This window comes from Dermacentor silvarum, chromosome 3, assembly GCF_013339745.2.
Source record: "Dermacentor silvarum isolate Dsil-2018 chromosome 3, BIME_Dsil_1.4, whole genome shotgun sequence".
NCBI lineage: Eukaryota > Metazoa > Arthropoda > Arachnida > Ixodida > Ixodidae > Dermacentor > Dermacentor silvarum.
This window is the reverse complement of record NC_051156.1, coordinates 16055145-16077672: the sequence shown is the minus strand read 5'-3', so window position 1 is coordinate 16077672 and position 22528 is coordinate 16055145. Positions and strand designations below refer to the sequence as shown.

The window sequence follows — 22528 nt, the reverse complement described above, 5'->3', positions numbered from 1 at the left end:
TGCTCGTGCGAGGTCGTACCCCGCCGAGCCGCACTTGATAAAAGCATAAGCCGAAGGATATTGCTGGTGCTCTCGCGAGTTGACCCATTGGTTATAGCCAGAGCAAGTAGCATAGCCTGCCGGGACTTTTCCTAGCGGCGTGTCCCAGGTTGAGCCTGTGCTCTCGCCGCGACGTGCTGTAGGCGCCTGTTATTGTATTTTCACCCTGGTGTGGGACCCCTTTGGCTCCCCTCCGTGCGGGCGTTTGTGCAGTGCTGGTGCCGACGGTTTCAGTAAACAGTTTCCGTCAACTCAGGGCTTTACTGTGTTTTTTGCGTGCGTCGCTCGGTAGCCCCTTGCGGCCTCTGAGCTCGCGCGCGAGCGGTGCTGGAGGCGACGGCTGACGTGGCCCTGTGGCTCGCTAAGCTCGAACCCGCGGTGGTTGGTCTCCTGTGAGACACCAAGAACCCACAAGCATGATCTAGTGCAGGAGGCCCAGGTAGAGGTGAGCGAGCATTTCCTCTTCTACGGTTGGCCGGACCTGTGCAAGGCTATCCGTGCAGCTAAGTGCATAGGCAAGCCACGTGTCACATCTTGGAGGTAGTCTGTGGTGGTTGCAAAGGTTGGGGGAGCTGAGGTGCCTGGTTGCTTCATCTGTGTTAAAGATTCCAACAATTCGTGATCGCTCAGCTCATCAGGGTGTCTCCGGCGAACAGCTACACCTCGCGAAACGAAAACGAAGGGCACCCATCGGCGCCACAAAGCTTGGCCGCTTTCCCACCCAGGAGCTAGAGGCCGTTGAGCCTCCGTGGTCTCCCTTTCATCATGGAAACCGGTCTAGCACTACCCTTTTGCAAGACAAATCTACGTCGCAACGGAGAAAGAAGGATGAGAGGGACCCATGCAAAAGGAAGCTCCGCTGGTCAGAAGCAATCGAACGTCCGAAGAAGAAACATTGCTCCATAGCTTTTCCTGCAGTCAAAGTTGTAATTATGTAAATAAACTTTGGTTAGTATACAGTAAAACCCCGGTGATACAAATCTCGCCGGGTCGCGTGATATATTCGTATCACTTGAAATTCGTATCATCAAAACATACACATTATCAAGAAAAAATTTATTTATTTTTACCAGAATAGATTTCTAATAGTGGAACCCCATTGATACCCTTCTCGCTGCTGCATTTTCCCGGCTGCTACGTCACGTTCTCGCGGTATCAACCTAAATCCCATTGACTTCCATGTATTAAGTTCCCCGTGATACGTCGCCAATCTGTAATGTTCCTGCATCTTACGTTGCATTTGAATGTGGCGGTCACGTAAATTTAGCGGTGCAGCCAGCTTGTAAGTTGCAGCATGCGATCGATGCGTTACAACATGTGACCTGCAGGTTGCAGATACGATGCAGCCGCGCGGGTGCCGTATCCTGAAAGCGATCTGCGACATGCGCAAAGGGCGCGCCCGCGCGGACCTCATCGTCCAAACGATCTGCAATGTTGACAAAGTGCGCCTAGTGCCGGTAGCTTCGTATGCACTGTGTCTTTGACGTTTAGTTCGCGTTGAAGCGAAAGACAGCGCGAAGGTCAATTTGTTTGCTGCTGCTGCTGCGCTTCCTCACGCCAGCGTTTCGATTACGAGTGTCCACGGTCATCGAACGAGATGTGTTAATTTTTACCTGTGTGCGCGTGACATCGTGCTTGTTAATTTAGTTAGTAAGCGAATGTTTAAAAATTTATACGACCGGTACAACTACTAACCTTACTTTGTACAGCTGTCTACTAATTTGCTACCCAATCGTTGCTTGCAACTTTTTTCCTTTCTGCGGTCCCTTGAAAAACGTATGAGCGGTGTCCTAATAACCGTGTACGTTTTCTTCTTGCCCAAGTCGTCAATGCCTTCTGAAAGGCGTGTAAGTGCAGGGAGTGTTTTGGCCGTCGGGGCTGCGCCGCGGTCCTCGTTGCAGCAGCGGTCCTTGTCTACTTTCTCGCTAAGCATCGGATAGGCTGTGATGTAGTCCGGTCCACTCGAAATGGGGACCAATGAGAGATTACACAGCCACGTGACGTAGCCGGTAGCTTATGGATCCCGCCCAGATCCCGCTGTGCCGGCTTGTCGATGCCGGTCGCTCCACTGTTGCTGACGCGTTCGTAACAGCCAATTTTTTCATATTGTGAGCAGCAATGTATTTCGGCCAGTGAATGTTACAAATTCGTATCACACCGAAATTCGTACCAGCCGAGATCGTATCACCGGGGTTTTACTGTATAAAGAAAACTCGGCATCACCGAAACGATATTGAACATCGACAACAACTTGTGCTGTCTTCCCGCGTGCCTAGTGTTGGAGAGGTCGCATAGTCACAAGTGTCGGACATGCGTTGAAGCAAAAGGCAGCCTGAAGCATTTGCTCAAGGCCAGCGCGCTTCATCATGATTGTTGCGACAGCGAGCGTTTGTGATCACTGATTGAGATCTGCTCATGTTTGCTTATGTGCACCTGACACCGTGCTTATTAATTTAATTAGTAAGTGAATGTTTACTTTATACGGTCTCAACCGCCGCCCAAGACAATGTTGCAAAAAGTGCACTTATGCAGTACAACTGGGTACCCAATTACACGACCAGATAGCGCCACTATAGTCTAAGACTGCGGTCTTTTGTCCCACATGGTTATCAAATGCATCAGAGATAACGCACTAGACCTCCTTCGGCACGCAGCAGCCATTGTCGGCCAACTGAGCCTCTACGTGTGCGCCAGAGCTGCTTTTCCTGTAGACCCTGCCGGTCTCCTTCTGCATACACAGTGCATAGGTGCACTTACCGGCGTTAACGCAACCATTCAGGTTTTAACGACAAACATTGCCATAGATCAGCAGCCCGCGGAGACCTTGGTGTTCCTCCCGTACTTCACCCTCTGCCCCGCCCTCCCGACTCCTAGACGTCCCAGCCAGACTATCCCTTTGGTAGCCCCGTACTTTGCAAACCTGGTCATGTGCATGGACCTTTACTACCTCTGTGCATACTGTGCATAGTGTAAATACTTTTGAATATTGCTCTGTAGTGGCGTTACCACCGGCTGTAGCTCCAAAAGACAACGAAGACGAAGAGAGTCTCGAGCGGCGAACACGAGCTGGCTAGCGACCAAGGACAAGGGCCACAACGGGCCGCTCTGCCGCTGATGCTTCCTAATAAATGTCGTCGTTGTGGCCTTCAAACATAAGGAATAATCAAACAATTTTAGTATTTTTCACGAAGGTTTAGTATTTTGTGACCTTCAGTGTAGTCTTCAAATTATAAGGTTTGCAGCTCTGCATATGTGAAGGAAACAGCAGTTTATCAAAGATCATAAAGAATCTTTGGATTGGCTGAAGGCAGTGCATTGATCGAAACCTGTCTTCCACAGTGTGTCGTGTGGTGTCTTCTGTTCCGTCCATCTGATATGAAAATTAAACAGACGGATGGAAGGAAAACCGCCCAGAAGTAGCATGAAGCTACATAATAATGGTTCCACAGAAAGGATGCTTTGCAGTGAAGCAAAGAATTGTTTTAGTTCTATGGTTGAACTCTTTCCTGACTAGGCCAAATTTTACTTCAAGTAAGGGGTTTCCTTTGTACCTTTGGTCTGCGTTTGGGTGAATGACAATTCTACCTTTCACGAAATGCTCAATTTTGTCAATATCCTTACGACTTATTGGCTTAACAGGTGGACATTCCATACCCACTTTTGAAGTTTCGTCTCATTTAAGAAAACTGGCAACATGGCCAGACAGAAAATGGCTGGTGTGTTGAGTAAAGCCCCAGCTCGCTGCTGTGATTTAAGACAGTCTTAGCGTTTGTAGTGAAGTGGCCAGACTTTTCCTCACTACTGCATGGCTGGGTTTGTGTGCAGTGCCTTCCAGCTACTCGTACCTTGGAGACGCCAGTGTGCTGAGACCCCTGGTGGATTTCTTGGCTGCATCTATCAGGACAGGTGAGTGCACTTACTCCTTTCTGAACTACCAGGCCATCACCTCAGCCACTTTCAGGGATAGGACATATGGGCTCTACCAGCATGAGCAGTCGGGACAGCACGAGCCCGAGCAGTCACCCTCCACATTCACTGCTATCTGCGCCAATCCTATTGCGATAACCATCTTCAGCTATCTGTATCACAGGGCGAGGGACGTAGTGCTGTTGGAAGCATACTGCACTCTTTTAACAGGTGATAACCCAGTTTGCCAGGAAGTACAGTTAAACCTGGATATAACGAAATTGACCAATTCCCGAAAACCTTCGTTATAAAGGGGATTTCGTTATATGCAGGTTCGGCACGAAAATTCGAAAAAGAAACGCTTACCGTATTTACTCGATTCTAACTCGCCCTCAATTGTAACGCGCACCCGTTTTCCATTTTCGTCAAAGCACTCATCCTTGGAATGTCACACCAGGTACCGGATGCGTGGACGTGTGTCATTTCGCCCAAGCGTGAGGCATCGGAAACTAGGAGCCAGCGTCACGATGGCGTCGTAGCGTCGTATAGTGTTACAGTAGAACCCCGCTGTTACGTTCCCGGGTGCTGCGTTTTCCTGGCTGTTACGTCGTTTTCGGCCGGTCCTGGCACTGCTCCCGTAGAACTCGATGCATTGGTAACCCTGCTGTTGCGTCGCAACTGTGGGACCGTTCCCGCATCATACGTTGCGAACTGCCACCCCGCGCCGGCCCGAGCGGCGATTTTGACTTTTCATGTTGCTTGGCTTGGCGGCTTGACGATGGCATTGGCCGCCCAAAGTGCCGGGGGCAACAACTATGACGTATTTTCGGTTTCCACCAGCAAAAGTATGGCCCTTGAGATCCGTATTTGCTATATAAAGATGGTGTCTATATATGACGCGTTGTGGCCCTAAAATTGGTTTTGGCTCATAGATGTTCCGCATAAAGTCCAAGGACGATAACGCAGTCGCCGCGCCGTATGCTGTATGTGCGAGTGAGATTGTGCGAGGGGAGCCGACGACCGCGTCTAAATCTCATGTGAAAGAAAAGCAGGGAGGAAGCGCGCCTGATTCTGTTGCGCTCAAGGCACCGGCGAGGGCGGAGGGATAGCGGGGCGGCGTTGTACTGTACTCTGGCATCAACTGCGTACTGCGCGGCAGCGCGCGGTCGCGCGGGCCGTATCTTGCAAACGATCTGCGTTAGGGCAGAGGCTAGCAGTGTAGGTGCGTCGGCGGCTCGTAGCTTTGTGCGTGCTGTGTGTTATAGGCGCTCAGTTTGCGTTGAAGCGATAGACAATAGCACGAAGGTCACTTCGCTCGCTTCTCCAGCGGCGCTTCCACCTGGCACCAGTGTTTGACAGTGCGCGTCCGCGCTCATCGAGTGTGATGGTTCACAGCAACATCAACTGGAAAAGGAGAGAGTGCCGGCTTGGTGGGCTAGGCCAGCTGCAGCAAGCGGTAGGATCAGGTTTGAATGAAGGGAGCGGGAAAGGTCCCGCCCGTGGTGGCAAGATCGCCGGGTCGAGGGATGCAGGCCCGCCTCACGCAGGCACGTACGCACACGTCCGCTCGCTTCGCCTTCTGTCGCGGCGGAGAAGGGGCTTCCGGTTGCTGCTCGCGCAAAAATGACAAAATTTGGGGCAAAATCTCTAGGTTGTCGGAGGGGAAAATTCGTTATATCGGAGGGGGTCTCCTGCTGCCACTTCGTTACGTAGAGGTCTCAAATACATGTGCTTCTATGGAGTGACGGCGGGGAATAGAAAAACTTCGTTATATCCTGGAATTCGGTATATGGAGGTTCGTTATAAGCAGGTTTAACTGTAGTTTGGTGACGCACACTTGTTGTCATTTCCTGGAACTGTGACATTTTTCATATGGGTGTGATTTTCATCTGAGGTGGCCACATTCTGATGGAGACATTAGTAAAAAAAAAAATTCCTGTGCACTTTGATTTAGGCCTACGTTTGAAGACCGCTAGCAGTCAGAGCTGCCTAAAAATTAGGGTAGCACTGACAATTGGGCGAGTTGGTACGGATGCATGGTTTCAGAACGGCGCAACAAGGAAGACGACAGACGAAAGAACACACGAACACAAGCGCCGACTCACAACTAAGGTTTATTCCACATCACAGAGCAGATTTATACACACACGTGGCCACACACAACGCAAAAAGAACCAAAAACACCAGAACACGTTAACCATTCAGGTACAGGATTTCTTTATCCTGTAGCGCAATAGAGGGACAGCTGATACAAGACTGTTTTTTATTTTGAATGTTCCATGCTTCCATTACTTCCCGAGTCGTCTTATCATGATGCCTTGAAATAATGCTTGTGAGGTTAAACTGAGGCGCGCAGCTGCACTTCTGACAGTGCTGAGAAATGTGCGAAAAACCATCACAACGTGGGTTGGCCGCATGTTCCCTTAATCGCACGTTGACACATCGGCCCGTCTGGCCTATATAAGCAGAGCCGCAAGACAACGGCAGACTGTAAACCACATTCGTGGCACAACTGATTGCCGTATTCTTGTGCTTGACACCACAACCTTCTTTCTTTTTTTCTTTTTTGGCCTCTGCCTGTCTCCCTACACGTTCGCAAATATCCCCTAATTTGTTTGGTACAGAAAAAACCACTTCTACCCCATATCTACCTGCGACGTTTTTCAAGCCATGGGACAAGGCATGAACATACGGTACAACTGCAACGCGTTTCTTTTTCTTTTCGATTAGTTCTTTTTTTGTGTAGCTGCCCTGACCATGTTTTACTGCTTGAATTAACTTCTTACAAGTTCGTGTCAAGACGTGATCCGGGAACCCTGCATTTTTTAACCTACCCACCTGTCTTGACACACTCTCCTTTATTCTATGAAGGCACGTCTTATTGATACCTGACCGAAGAACAGAGCTAGCAATGCCATCTTTTACAATTTTTTGAATGGCCAGAAGAATAGTTCAAAATTTCTTTTTTTGAGCGTGGCCAAAACTTCCAACAAATGTGATCTGGAGAGGCAGACAACATCAAATCAAGAAACCGCAGCTCGTTCTGCTGAGGAACCTCATACGTGAATTTTAGACCCTTGCCTACCCTCCTGAAAACGTCAAGTGTATCATCCAAAGTTCCAGAGTTTCTACTTTCATCTATGATTACAAGATAGTCATCTACATACCTGAATATTTTTACACCACACCCACCAAGTTCCTGTTCGATATCTTCATCAATGCAACCCAAAAATATATTGCTCAGAACCGGGGCAATCCTCGACCCGATACAAATACCCTCTCGTAGGTACCCTCCCCTTTGACTCAGCTTTGCACTGAGTCAAAGTTGTGAGTCGGCGCTTGTGTTCGTGTGTTCTTTCATCTGTCGTCTTCCTTGTTGCGCCGTTCTAAAAATTAGGGTTGTGTGGATATTTGTAAATTTCAGATACCATCGAATATTTGTATTCGATTTGAAAACAGGATATTCAAACATTTTGCAATATTCGGTTGGATACGAATACCGTACTGTATATCTTGATTTCTGTGTACCTAAGTTTCTGATAGGTTACTACATTCTTGTTATACAATTCTAGGACAGGGGTTCTCAAGCATGTTGATCCCAGGAAACCCTGCTAAGCTCCCTGAAGTGCCAAGGACCCCCCCCCCCCCCTCCTCCCCTAATAGAGAGGCTAAGGCTAGGCGTAGCGCAACGTGGTGGTGTTTGGCACGCTACTTTGACAGTGACGTGGTCCAAACTGGGTGCAAATCGTTATGAGCCAAGACAAGACAGTGTCACAATAAGGCAGGGGTTCTCAACTGCGTTCATCCCAGGGAACCCTGCTAAGCTCCCTAAAGTGCCAAGGAACCCCCCCGCCGAATTAACCGAATGTCGTATTATCGCGGGTATCAAGAAAACAATAAACAAATGCTTCACTACGTCAACACGCTTTTATTTACTCAATGAATCGTCAAATCTTGTTTGTATTTAGCACAAGACCAGTGCGGAAGCTGAAATTCTCTTCATTGCATGACTGATTAGCGCTAGCAGCGGCGAAGGCCTCGCGACATCCTTCGAGGCGCGCGTTTTCATCTGAGACGCGCTTTGCACCAACGGGCGCACATCCCGATTATTTTTTCGCCACTCAGCTGCTCGCCAACAAATTGTCCGTCCATCGCGATGTAGCCGGTGCTTTTTATCTTCGACAGCTTTGCACTGAGTCAAAGCGAAACTACTGCTTGCCGCAACCGCTGCGGACGAAACCGCGGCCGCTATCGACTCAATCATGGACGGTGACTTTACTGTTAAGGCAGGCGGCTGACGCACGCACCAAGGCAAAACGAAACTACAATTCGCTGCAAGAAGTGCGGACAAAACTGCAGTCGCTACCGAGGCTGCCATGGGAGGCGACGACGCAGTTGTGAAGGCACGCAGCCGACGCGCGCATCGAGTGAAAACGAAACTACTATTTGCCGCAACCGCTGTGGACGAAACTGCGGTGGTTATCGACGCGATTAGAGATAGCGACTACGCACTTACGGAGCTTACGGAGGCACGCGGCTAGCCGCCAGCGCGGTGTTACGCGCGGCGGTAAACGCAAGAATAAAGGCTTTAAAGGCACAATTAGGCACGAAGCGCTTCGGCGTTGCTGTCAGTCACGTGCCGCGTACGATTGTCGCTGAGGACCACGGCGATGCGGACTGCGCCGCTTCGTTTCGGTTGGACGCTACGCCGTTATTGCTCTTCTGCGGCGCGCAATTGCGGTGCTCCGCGTTTTTTTTTTTTTTTTATTATTATTATTCTTCCGCCAACGTATACGTCAGTGCGCACGCTATCGGCACCTACCCTATCTACAAATAGGAGAAAGGCGGCAAGCTACGGCCTCCGAGATTCAAGTGCGAAAGCTTAGGCGCGCTGCCCGTTCTCAGAGGTTGGGTGGCTAAAAGCTGCTCGCGTATTTATTGCGCAGTTCGCGCGTTGCTGTTACGCGCTGTGATGTGCTTTTTGACACTCGGACTTGGGTAATGGAGGTTCTTTGGATCAAGCGCACCTCGTGTTCGTCGTTTTAGACACTTGTCAAGAGCGGGACCAGGGAAAATTTATCAGTGGCTCGCGGAACCCCGAGCAGGGGCCTGCGGAACCCGTAGGTTCCGCGGAACCCACTTTGAGAACCCATGCAATAAGGCATGCCGAGAAAGAATGACAGTTTTCAGTGCTTATCGCACGAGGACATTTATAGCATTTGATTACAAGAGGTCTTAGAATTAGACCCACTCTACTTTGAGTACAGTAAAACCTCATTAATTCGGATTTCGCGAGACTGAAAAAAGATTAACCGCATGTCAAATTATCAAGGGTGTCAAGAAGCTTACTATGTCAACACGCCTTTAATTACTGAATAAACTATCAAATCCTGTTTCTATTTTGCACAGGAGCAGTGCGGCAGCTGCAATTCTCGTCATCTTGTGACTGATTAGCGCTCGCAGCGGCGTGGGTCACGCACCTTCCTTCGCAACGCATCCGCTGTGCAGATCTTCATCTGAGACTTTTTTCATTACTGTGCGCACATCCCACTTACTTTTTCGCCAGTCGCCAACATTGCAATGGCGGACAATTTGTCACCAACAAATCGTCCGTCCATCACAATTTAGCCAGTGCTCTTTATCTTCGACAGCTTTGCACTTAGTCAAAACGAAACTAAGATTTCCGTAACCGCTGTGGACGAAATCACGGTTGCTATCGATGCTATCATGGACGGCGACCTTGTGGTTCTGAAGGCAAGCAGCAGACGCACGCACCAAGTCAAAATGCAACTACCGCTCGCTGCAACAAGTGCAGACAAAACCGCAGTCACTATCGACGCGATCATGAATGGCGGCTACGCAGTTTTGAAGGCACGCGGCTGACGTGCGTACTGAGTGAAAACGAAACTAGTGTTTGCCGCAACCGCTGCGAACGAAACTGTGGTGGCTCTCGACGCGATCATGGATGGCGACTACGCACTGTGGGGTCTCACACGCGCTCTTGGGACAAAGGAACGACAACACAGTAGTGCAAACAATCAAAAGGGCATTTATTGCACCTTTCCTACACTAATGCACACTAGCCGAATTACAACCAATAGAACATTCACACGGGCGCGCGACAAATCAAGGAAGTCCGACTCACCGCGACCCGATAGCGAGCGGTTCGCCCCATGCTATGACACCATCGCCTAGTCATTCACGTGTACGGTCACGCGAACGGTGGCGCGTTCGAACGATCCGTGTTCGTCCACACCGGTGCCCCACTCCGAGCCACGCGAGACGTCTCGCGAAGCGTGGATCGGCGCACGCGCGGCACGTCCGCGTCGCTCACCGATCCCAACCCAAAGAGGAAGCGCCCTCGACCTTTCTCTCCCAAGTCACCCTGCCGTTCGGTGGCGTTAGCATCACGACACTCGCGCCATCTCCCGCAATGCGCTGCAACCACCACGACCGCCGCGGGCTTAGCCATGCGGAGAAGCCGGACTACAGGAGACATGCGGGGAAAACAACATCAGGGGATGCGTGAGAGTCGCGCATCCCCACATCCCCCCAACCTTAAATCACTACACATACTCCGGCGAAAAATGGCCACGCGCTTTCCATAACATGCTAGCCGACATTGTCTCTGGGGTTCACCGCTGGCGTCCGTTGGTCACAGCACCAGCTCTGCAGATTCGATGGCACGACTCCAGCATAGAACTCCGGAAACGGCAAAGCAGAAGTCGGCACGAGCAAGCGTCGCTCGCGCCGACGCGCCCTGCCGGCGAGAGCTGCTGTAGCCGTTGATGACTGCCGGCTCTTTTCCCAGCCGCCGAGGGTAGCGAGCCGGACACAGGCAGCCGCTGAAATCGCTGCGCCGAACTGGCCACAGGCATCTGCATCGCCTGGGGTAGCTCGATTGTAGTCCGGGGCAGCAGCACTGACGATGTGCAGGTGACAGCAAACCAGGAGTGACTCTGCTCACGCTGCGTACACTCAACGCACTCGACAAACACTAAAGTAGTGCAAGGGAGAGGAATTCGGCATACGCATCGCCCACGTGGTACGATGTTCAATTCAGGTAGCGAAATTTCGGACGGCATTTCAGATGCTAAGTTCACGTGAACAAAGCTTGCTTTCTTGAGTTGAACGAGTAATTTCAATTCGTGCGAGGCGAACTAGTGAGGGAAGCAATCTGCGACACCTCAACACCACGGTCCACCAGGTTGTGTCCCTCAACATGCGACAGGCGGCTTTGTAAAGCCTTAGACCTAATGCGTTGCTACGCTGACAACCGGCATCCCCCCCCAAAAAAAACATCACCCAAAATGGACACAAGAACAGGCAGCCGCGAGGAGACGTTAGCTCTGTGAGGTGGTCCTACCCCGCTCGGTGCACACAGCATCCGAGTTGACGGCGCCCACCGTCCCAGACGGTGTCGAAGCGCCCGGTGCCAGGCCGCAATACCAGTCAGCCCGTAGCGGCACCCGTGGCCCGCGGCCACCAGGCTCCCTGAGCCGCGACTTCCGAAGTCAAAGATATAGAAGAAGCTATTTACATAAGAAATTCGGACCACCCACGAGGCTTCCGTACTCACTCACTTCAGGCTTGCCAATGCTCCGCGGGCGCTAGGCCTCGCTCTCCCAGGATGCAGACCACATGGCTCTCGTACCGACGAGTGTACTTCAACAAAACACTTGCGAAAAGGCTTAGCATGTTGAAAAGTTCAAACACGCTGCACGCTACATGCTTCGCACACACAATCCACGCTAGGACTACGCTTCGGTTGAAACAAAGGTTGTTGCGGACTGAGCAAAACTGTTAAAATTATGGTCCGATGCCCCAAGAGGTCCACGTTGGGCAGCCAGATGTGGGGTCTCACACGCGCTCTTGGGACAAAGGAACGACAACACAGTAGTATAAACAATCAAAAGGGCATTTATTGCACCTTTCATACACTAATGCACACTAGCCGAATTACAACCAATAGAACATTCACACGGGCGCGCGACAAATCAAGGAAGTCCGACTCACCGTGACCCGATAGCGAGCAAATACGTTCGCCCCATGCTATGACACCATCGCCTAGTCGTTCACGTGTACGGTCACGCGAACGGTGGCGCGTTCGAACGATCCGTGTTCGTCCACACCGGTGCCCCGCTCCAAGCCACGCGAGACGTCTCGCGAAGCGTGGATCAGCGCACGTGCGGGACGTCCGCGTCGCTCACCGATCCCAACCCAAAGAGAAAGCGACCTCGACCTTTCTCTCTCAAGTCACTCCGCTGTTCGGCGGTGTTAGCATTGCGACACTCGCGCCATCTCCCGCAATGCGCCGCAACCACCACGACCGTCGCGGGCTTAGCCATGTGGAGAAGCTGGACTACAGGAGACATGCAGGGAAAACAACATCAGGAGACGCTTGAGAGTCGCGCATCCCCACAGCACTAATGAAGGCACTCGGCCAGCTGCCAACGCGGTGTTATGCATGGCGATAAACGCAAGACTAGGCGTTAAGGACACAATTAGGCACTGCTGTCAATCATGTATCACATACGATTTCCACTGATGACTATGGCGATTCGGACTCTGCCGCTTCGTTTCGGTTGACGCTAGCACCATTTTAGCTTTTTTTTGAGTTGCGCATTTGCGGTGCTGCGCGCTCGCCGAGCTACAGTACTAGAACCAACTGGGCTGCGCTACTTCGTGCATTTATTTTTTTTTTATCCTCCGACGTATATGTCAGCGTGCATGCTAGCGGCACTAATCTACAAACGGGAAAAATGCGCATGGTGGTAAGTTACGACCTCCGAGATTCAAGTGCAAAGCTTAGGCACGCTGCCCGTTTTCGGTGGCTGGGTAGCTACGAGCTGCTGGCGGATTTATTGCGCAGTTCGTCTGTTTCTGTTACGCACTGTGATGTGTTTTTCTACACTTGGGCATGGGTAATGGAGGTTCCTTGGATCGAGTGAACGTTTTCGCCGTCTTAGCTACATAGCAAGGGGGAGGAATTTATGAGTTGCTCGCGGAAACCCGAGGAGGGGGGCCTGCAGAAACCCTGGGTTCCGTGGAACCCACTTTGAGAACCCATGTTCTGGGAGATCCCTAGCATGTGCAGCACAGTACTTGTAGCCCAAAATTTGTAAGCATTAAGTTTTGTGAAAAATTTTGTAGTATTCGATATTCAGTTCAATATTCGGCTTTGCTTTCTTGATTCAATTCAATATTCGATTGTAAATATACTATTCGGCATTAGCACACCCCTACTATCAGTGCTATATTGGGCGAAATTGCAACATTTCGGGAAGGACTGCCAGATGTCAGGGCTTTGAGGTTTACTAATTTCAAGTGTGATTGTGCACAGGCGTCTTAGTAATTATGTGTATGCTCGAATATACAGTTCTGTTATTTCCAGAATAACAATTATAGAGCCTTCAAATGTGCTGTGGTCTAACGCACCATAAGACAAAGGAGCGAAATGTAATTATTGCTATAACTGAAAACATTTGGGCTGTGATAGCAAGAGACTTGCTCTGGCCAAAGTCACATTGTAGGAATTAACGTGATGGTGGTGAACGAGCCGTGCCGTCGTTCCTACTCAGAAGGCGGCGGAGGCTGCGATGACCAGCGTCTCAAGCTCCTGGAACAACACTGCGTGTGCCGAGCTTGCGCTTTGAGCACGCGCTGCGCTTCTTTATTTTTTTTTTAGTTCCTTGACAGTCGGCGTCAAGGCACCGGCCGAGAGTGCTGATCAAAGCGCCCCGCGTTACAGCATCGGTGTGTGCTACAACATCATAGTTGCTGTCAATAGAGCCAAAGCACATGGCATTGATGATGTTAGCAATCAACACCTGCTGATGCTGTTCCAGTACAGCAAAGTGGGGTGGTTATTTGCTAATAACTTTGGCTGTGCGAATATCGAATAGTAGATTTCGAATCGAATATCGAACTGAATCATGAAAAAAAAAAAGCCGAATATCATATGTCATATAAAAAAGCCGAAATTTTTAACAAAATTTATTGCTTACAGATTCTAGGCAAGAAAACACAGTGTTAAGCATGCCCGGGCGTCTCATAGCATTGCATAACAAGAATGTACCAAGCTGTCAGCTAAATTAGGTACATAGAAATCAAGATATACGGTGCGGTCTAGTCTTATTAAAGGGAGCACCAAATTGGTGCGCTAACACTGAATACATCTCAGTTGTAGTATGTGAAGGTGTGGAAAATACCTTTTTTTATCAATAGAATTTCAGTTCAATAGAATCAAGTGTTTTCTTTTTCTCTGAAACTAATGAATTAGTGACGTTCTGTTGTACTGAATACCATTGAGGTTCTGAGTTTAATTCTTGACCTGTTTTCGCGGCAGTCACTTATTTATCTTTCCATTTTTTTAAAATACACAAGGGCTAAACCAACTCTATGGCACTTGGGTTATCGTAACGCCAATCTGCGTGACAGTTGAAAGGGCAGCGCTTCACGGGACTCTATCTCTGCATAGCTGGCACCGACGGTAAAGAGCAAGCGCCTACGACCAGCCCGGAGCCCCGATTGGGAGCGGCATTTCCTTGCGAAATGACCAGTTTTCCGACAGCGAAAACACTGCTCTCTTTTATGCGGACAGTCGCTTGCTTCGTAATCGTAGTTTCCGCAGCGTGCGCAATCAGTATGGATTTGCTTATCTTTGGTGAAAGATTGATATCGGCGTGATTTTCTCGCTACACTGCACACCGCTGCCTCATTATCAGGTCTGGTCATGGCGCTTACTTCGAGTGCGGCTGTCTCTGCCGCTGTGGCAATCATTTCGGCTTGGGCAAGTGTGAGCACAGTTCTTTCAAGCAGCGTCTGTTGCACCGCACGATTTCTGATGCCACAAACAATGCGGTCCCGTAACATGCGGTCAAGGCTGGTGCCGAAGTTACACTTATCTGCAAGCTTGCGTAGCTCAACAACATAGTCCCGGACAGATTCGTTTGCGGCCTGGTCTCTTGCAAAGAACTTGTAACTTGCGGCAACCTCATTACACTTCGGCGCATAATGGTCATTTAGGAAGGTAAGTGCTTCCTTGTAACTCAGGTCATTTACTTTCCGGGGGGCGCTGTGTCCAGCCAGAATGCCTACAGTCTTCGTTGACAGTGTCGAAACCAAGAGCGCCCTTTTCTTATCATCTGTCTTAATATCATTCGCTTCAAAGAATGCTTCCAATCGAGTCAAGTAAATATCCCACTTATCTTGATTTTCGTCGAAAGTTGGGTTACCGAGGTTCGTAGCCAGGGCCATGACCGCCGACGCTCTGTAGACTCGATTACTTCAAGTAACCAGCAGGACTCCCAGCGCTTCCGAGACGCCTCTGTTGGTGGCGGGGGCTCCGCGGGGTGGTCACCCTCGTCGCCACTGTTGTAGCGGGTGACAGAGTGACGGAGACGGCCCAAGGGCAAACGCACGACAACCTTTATTTCAGAGAACGAAATATATATATAGGCTACTTGCCTATGACGTAACACAAAAGAACCAATCATGTTTGACACGTGTTAGCCGAGCACTTCATATCAGTTTCATTGTGAGGTTCATCTTGATTTGCCACCTGTCAATGAATTTAAAGTCTGGAGGGTCACGACAAGTTTGCGCATGCTCGGGTCACTCATCAGTGATCAGTCCCGAGATAATGCGTGTGGGTTAGGTTGACAGCTGTTGAAGTGGCGTGAAGTTTGTTGTCGTGTTATCGAACACGATCTGCGTGCCTATCAGCGGCTAATCAGCCAGACATTCATACTTTACGAAATATGCGCTAATTTTGTTGTCATTCCTTCTGTCCATGATGCCTTACCAATCGAAATGATTGGTCCTATCAATCCGGGGCTTACATTTCTACCGACAGAGGCGGTCCCGGCCGATGGGGTGCAGTTCTGAGAATTGCGTCCTTCGGGTGTTTGTGGGATCCCCACATCAATAGGCTGACCTCGGGGAGCGCTTGCAATGGCAAAGTCTGCTACTGCGTCAGTTGGGGTGGGCCATTCACAATGCACTCGGCGCTCCTTCTGTGCCGAAAACAAATTGAAACTCTTGGGCGGCATCGAGCACGAGGGGCTCCACGGCACACGTAACATGTGGCACAGCGTGGGTCGCTACACCGAATATATTGCGATGCGATTGGCAATCACCGGTGCTCTTCCCACAAGCTGCACGACTGACATTGCGAACTTCTTACTCCATAACGTCATTCTGCAGCGTGGTGCAACCCAGCAACTCCTAACTTAACGGGGCAGACAGTTTCTTTCAAAGGTGATCGAGGACATTCTACGGTCTTGCTCAACGCAACACAAACTGACCACGGCCTACCGTGATTTTTTGAATATTTGAAAAATGGCGTAATAGATACTAGATTTGCGAATTTAATTATTCGAATGTTCGGTATTTGATTCGATTCAGTGTTGAATGAGTAATTGCACACCCCTACTTAATAACTACATTACCTTTGTGGAACTCATAGTGACTATAAAAATGTGAAAGCCATTACCGTTAGCAGGAGGTCATTCACATCACTATGGGATGGTTCATCCAAATGTGCACTGTCCTTAAAAATTTTCTCTTAACCTGTGCTGAAAATTTTAGACCTCCGTTGAACTTGGCCAGTTTCTCTACCAACTCTGCTGTGACGCAGCCGGTGAGGGTGCTAGGCAGAAAAAAATTTATGTCTGAAAGCAGGTTGCCGAGCACGTTATACGCAACAGGATCTCAAAACACATAGAGCGCAAGGGGTTGTTCCCGTACAATATGGTAGGGTTTAGACCGTCACTTTCTACGCAGGACGTCATGCTACTGCTTAAAAGACAGGTTATTGACAACAGGACTAGAGACGTCAGGGGAATTCTTGCACTAGATTTGTCCAAAGCCTTCGACACCGTTTCGCACGACTTCATCTTAAATGAGATTTCGGCATTGAACTTGGGAGGTAGATTTTTCGCGCTTGTGGAGTCCTTCCTGAGGGGCAGGACGGCGATCGTCAAGGTGGGGCAGACGAAATCAGAACCATTCGCGCTAGGAAACAGAGGCACGCCACAAGGGGGTGATCTCTCCCCTCCTGTTTAACATTGCAATGCACGGGCTCTCGAAGCGGCTGGCCGCCGTGCCAAATGTGGGACACGCGCTGTATGCCGACGACATTACGATCTGGTGCCCGGGAGGCTCGGAGGCGGCCGTGGAACAGGCGCTCCAGGAGGCCTTGGACGTGACCGAGTCCTTCCTGGAGGGCACGGGTCTCCGACTCTCCCCGACCAAGTCAGAGCTCATGTTATACAGACCGGCAAGGCAGGAGGGGGTTCGGGGGCTCGTGCCGCTCGAGCAGATCCCCATAGATGTGTACACGCGGGACGGCCAGAAGATCCCCAGGGTGAATTCGATCAGAATTCTAGGATTGTTGCTCGATGCCAGGGGCTGTAATGCCAAAACCATTGCGCATCTGACCGCCAAAACTGAGAATATCCTCAGATTAATCATGAGAGTCTCCAATAAGAAGGGGGGCCTAGGCGAGGACAACCTACTTAGGGCGCATCACGCTTTTCTTATGAGCCACATCAACTATGTGGTCTCGGCCCTGCAGTGGACTAAGACTGAAAGGGACAAGCTTGACACGTTGATGCGGAAAAGCGTTAGAAGGTACTGGGTGTTCCGGTCACGGCGAGCACGGACATGCTAATGCAGCTCGGCGTTCATAACACCACCCTCGAACTAATAGAGGCGCAACAAGCGGCGCAGATCACGAGGCTTTCGGGCTCCAGCGTGGGTAGGCGCCTCTTGGAGGCAGCGGGCTTGCGGCCGCGTTACAGTCACAGTGAGGCGGTTCAGCTGGACGAGAACTCCAAAGGGACCTACGTCGTTGGTCCCTTCCCTAGAAACGTTCACCCACAGCATAATGCGGGCAGGCGAGCAGCTCGTGCCAGGACGATTTTAAAGACAACGGTCGGCATGGAAACCTTCGTGGACGCAGCTTAATATGGGCGCTCCGGTAAATTCGTGGTCACGGCGGTCAGCGAGAAGGGTGAGCTCCTATCTGCGGCCTCGGTAGGCGCTGTCACGGCTGACGTGGCAGAGCAGGTGGCAGTTGCGCTGGCGATGCAGGACTTCAAAAGGCCATACATCTACACTGACTCACGCGCGGCCATCAGGGCTTTCGCTTCGGGAATGGTTGCGAGACAGGCGAAGCCGTTGCTGAAGACCAAGTCCAGAACTAATTCTGACCCCGTGCATTACATTACGTGGTTCCCCGCTCACATGGGTGACAACGTGCTGCCGGGCCGTCCGAACCCCAATGAGATTGCTCACCGCCGTGTGCAAGAATTCACGCACCGCGACGGCGGTGAGGCTTCATTGGATCCGGAGGAGGTCGGCCACAGCGACCCCTTATTAACATTCCATGAGATCGTCTCCCACTATGAAGAGGAACGCAGGCACTTCCCGCCTCCACACGCAAATCTATGTAGAGCTCAATCGACCACGCTTAGGATGCTTCAGACGAGGTAATATCCCTCGCGAGGTTTCCTAAGCAGAATAAACACCGAAATTGACCCACAATGTCCAGATTGTGGGGAGGAGTTTAGCACTCTAGCACATATGCTCTGGCAGTGTCCTGCGTTACGGGATACGTCACTCACCAGCGAACAGGACTGGGACGAGGCCATCTCTAGTACGGAACTCAAGCTCCAGTCCATGGCCGTCCAGAGGGCCCGTGAAAGAGCGGAGAGGCTTGGCCTCCCGATTCCGACATGGGAGCAGCCAGCGGCGAGCCGGGGGCCCCAACGGGTTTCCGCCGGCTAGTCCCTCAGGACCTCAATAAAAGTTCATTGTCTGTCTGTCTGTCAATCAATGGAGCTTCTCATTAAACGTTTTGTTGTCGTGTTGATGATCAGAGTCAAGAAGAAAAAAATGAGATGGCTTACATGTGCTGCCATCTGGGAAACTAAAAGAGTTGCATTGTGATGTAGATTGAAACTATTATTGCCGTCTGTGTTCTGTAGTTGTATATCGTGTTGATTGCGTATGTGCAGTGTACTAGGAAGTTAAGTTGAATTAGGTGTACAGTGGAACCTCATTGATACAGTCTTCACGGGAACCGGAAAATAAAACATGTCATCCAAAAATCGTATTATCCGAAAATAATCTTATATAAGGGAAAAACGTGTTATCCCGAAAAACGTATCATGCAGTATCGTATCAGCGAGATACCGCTATATTTTATGTGGCTTTGTTCGTATTTGCACTGGACTATGTTGTGTCTTATGCATATGTGGCTGGCATGGACCACCAGTTGTTTCCTGCCTTGCTGACCTCCACAAGACTCGCATCCATCCTCATGTTACAGGGTCGTGGAATGGCCGTGTGGGAGCGTGCCTGAGGGCCCTAGACCAGGACTTTGGCCGTGCCCTGCCGCCCCTCAACTGGACCGGACTACTGGTTCCGCTTCTGCGAGAGTGCCCCTCAGGTGAATGCAGCTCCTTCGCTTGCCCATTAATTTGTCTGTTCACAGTGCCAAAAAGCTGAGGCACATGGTACTGCACACTTTTGAATTGAGCACAGATAGTCTGCTCAGTGACCCTTTGCGGGTGGCCACTTTTTCATGCAGCATCAGCATCCACTCCAAGTTTTTCTTTTTTTTTTTTCCATTGCATATTAGAAGAGTGCGATGACATTGTACCATAAATAATACCTTCTCAGTCTGACAGATGGATTGCCATGCCCTACAGGAGCTGGAAAGCATATGTCTGCTATATACAGTACCTGCATGTGGCGGATGCTAACACCGAACGCTAACTGTAAGGTCCTTCCTTGCGTAAGGCGTGCACGGGCACTTTATAGCCTGAAAATGTGGAAAAAAGTCAGTAAGCATGACACGCATAGCAGCATGCATAGCCTCCGATATCACGCTGGCACATAAACTGCTACTGCATACAAGCATACAGGGGCAGTATTTTCAAGTGACCACTTTTAGAGATACAGTAGAACCTCGTTGATGCGATCCCGTTATGTATACGATTTGCCAGTGCCAATGTTAGTGATTGAGAACACAAAAAATGACAAATACAGTTATGCTTCTTTTTTACCTGTTTATACGTTCATGGGAAACACAATGTTTCAGCTCCAGTGTTCAGTATATTGCCACAATGCAATCGTATGATACACTTTTGGCATCTAGATTCCATATACTGTATAGACCACTTATAACGTAACCGCTTATAGTGCAGGACCGGATATAGTGCAGTCTTTTCAGACTCCCGTTAATTTTCCCATAGCACTCCATGTATACACATATCGCTTATATTGGAGTTGCGGGAAACGAAATACCGGTTACAGTGCGGCTGCCTGGGAGTACGGAAGTCAGCGGAGACGGCGAGAGGGAGAGAGAGAGAGAAACAACTTTATTTATCCCATCTTAAAGGGAAACGGGCTGCGAGAGACGGCGAATGTTCCCCTCAAACGGGCGCCCCAAGGAGTGCTCGAGGAAGAAAGAGAGACGAAGTGGAGGAAAAGGGCACGTGGTGCGAACAAACAGCCAGTGAGGCTGAAACCAGAATCTTTAGTGCGAGTCGTGAAATATCACGGCGCGCATAGCGAGCGAGGGCCACGAAACTTCCAACGCCGGCCAACGCTCGCTTCACGATAACGGCAGTAAACGAAACTTCTGGGAGCGGGCAGCGCCGGCACGGCACGGCGAAGGGCACACGCGGAGACCGTGGAATGTGAGGGAGGAGGGCGGCAGGCAAGTGGATTTCGCCTCGGCAACTCTGCCGCTTCGGTGGCTCCCCACAGAATGGCTCCCCTCGCCCTCCCTCGTAGCTCCCTCACTTTTGACTGTCACCGTGCGTGCCCGCCGCCGTTCCAGACGGCCCGGCGCCAGCTCCCCGAAGTTTCGTTTTCTGCCGTTATCGGGAAGCGGGCGTTTGCCAGCGTGGGCAGTTTCGTTGGCCGTCTTAGGACAGCGCCGCTGCTTCCCTCTGCGCCGTAGCCGCAACGTGCAAGGTCAACACGTGACTAGAAAGTAGAGGAAGCATAAAGGAGCAAGAAGGGTTCACTGCCATTTCCTACGCGTGGCTACGGTAGCGTGGCTGATCGAGTCGTCGGCACGTACATGCATGTTCCGGCGCAACGCAGAATCGGCCTCCTTGCCATTTGAGAGAGGGTGAAATTTCCGCCGCATTTTTTTTTTTTTTTTTTTTTTTATTGCGATAGCAATTATATGGACACTCAAAAGCAGATTTCTGCCGTCGGCGTCGCCGTCGCCGTGAGGTTCCGTATGACGTCAATGGAGATGAAATCGTCGCCGCGCGCCGAACGCTGCATGTGCGAGTGAAAGGGCGCGAGGGGCGCGCGCTTTCACGGGGAGTGAACGCACGGCGGAGAACAAACGCGCGTTCTGCGCCGTGCTCGCTTAAGGGCTGCAGAAGTAAGTGTCTCTTTCCTCCTTTACAATCACCATATATGTAGAGCAAACGCGCCTTCTTCCGACGTGCGAGAGGCCGTGGGGGAGGGGGAGGGGGGGGAGGGGGAGGGAAGGGAGGCGACGTTTAGCTGCGGCACCAAGTGCCTATTTATATCAGAGGCTCCGGCAACAGTCACCAACGCCGCACGCATTTTGAGCGAACGCGGGCAAAACGCCGACGGCGTCGACAATAGTTCTGCGTGTTGCCGGTGCTGCTGCATGTCCAAGTTTATACAGCTGATAAAGCTAATATCATTACTCCGTATAGCTCTCTACAAATTTGCTATCGCAATTGATGCTTCGCCTTTCAGGTGAAACTGCGACAACTTTTTTTTGTTCGGGCGCGACATTGAGGGGTCTCTCCTAAGCTTTTACTCTATGGCGGTGCCGGAGCAATGCCGGTCGGAGGCGCCGCCGCGTGATTTGGTTCGAATTAACGAGATTCGACTGTAAATTAAATGCAAACATTCTAACCGCATTCCTCGACTGTCGCATACGCGAAGCTCGGTGCACATATTTTGCATATGTGCGGGCCTTGAAAATTGTTGCTTTGGTTAAAGTGCGGTACCGCTTATAGTGCGGATATTCGCGACTCCGGCGACTTATGTTATAAGCGGTCTACACTGTAAACAAAAAAAGGCTCGAGTTGCGTGCGATCGAGAGTTACAAGACTCGCCCTGTTGTCTCCTGAAAATGCCGGCGCACACACAGTTTTCTATTGCAGTACAGTATAGACCACTTATAACGTAACGATACAGATAGCTCATATTGACTGAGAATACCATTCCAGATCGTAGTCAAGCACAAAATAAACCCACAGCAACCTTCTCAAAAATATGCTCTGTCGCCATCTTGCGATGGTGATGATGCTGAGTGTGATGGCTCTGACAGTAGGCTGTTGCCAACAATGCGAACGCAGTTTTGGATTCGTATCTGATCGTAACGTGCCTTCAATTTTTGGACCCATTTTCTCAGAAGAAAGGTGTGCGTTGGATTCACGTGTGCGTTAAATTCGGAGTGCTTCAACTGTATTCACTGTGCTGAGCCACGTTGTTCAGCAGGCTCAGCTACGTTGTGCTTTCAAGCACATTAAGAAGGCATAACTGCAAGAAGTATGCACATGGATTTTTA

At 50.4% G+C, this 22528-nt stretch overlaps 1 protein-coding gene across 2 annotated transcripts in view; it reads left to right on the top strand.

Moving 5' to 3' along the window:
* LOC119445344 (focadhesin) overlaps nucleotides 1–22528 on the top strand; it is a 377760-nt gene that overhangs the window by 289649 nt on the left and 65583 nt on the right. For both annotated transcript variants that reach the window (XM_037709656.2, XM_037709655.2), the window contains exons 29-30: nucleotides 3865–3945; nucleotides 19283–19402. In XM_037709656.2, coding sequence (XP_037565584.1) covers nucleotides 3865–3945; nucleotides 19283–19402 — 201 coding nt within the window. The remainder of the gene's footprint in view (nucleotides 1–3864; nucleotides 3946–19282; nucleotides 19403–22528) is intronic.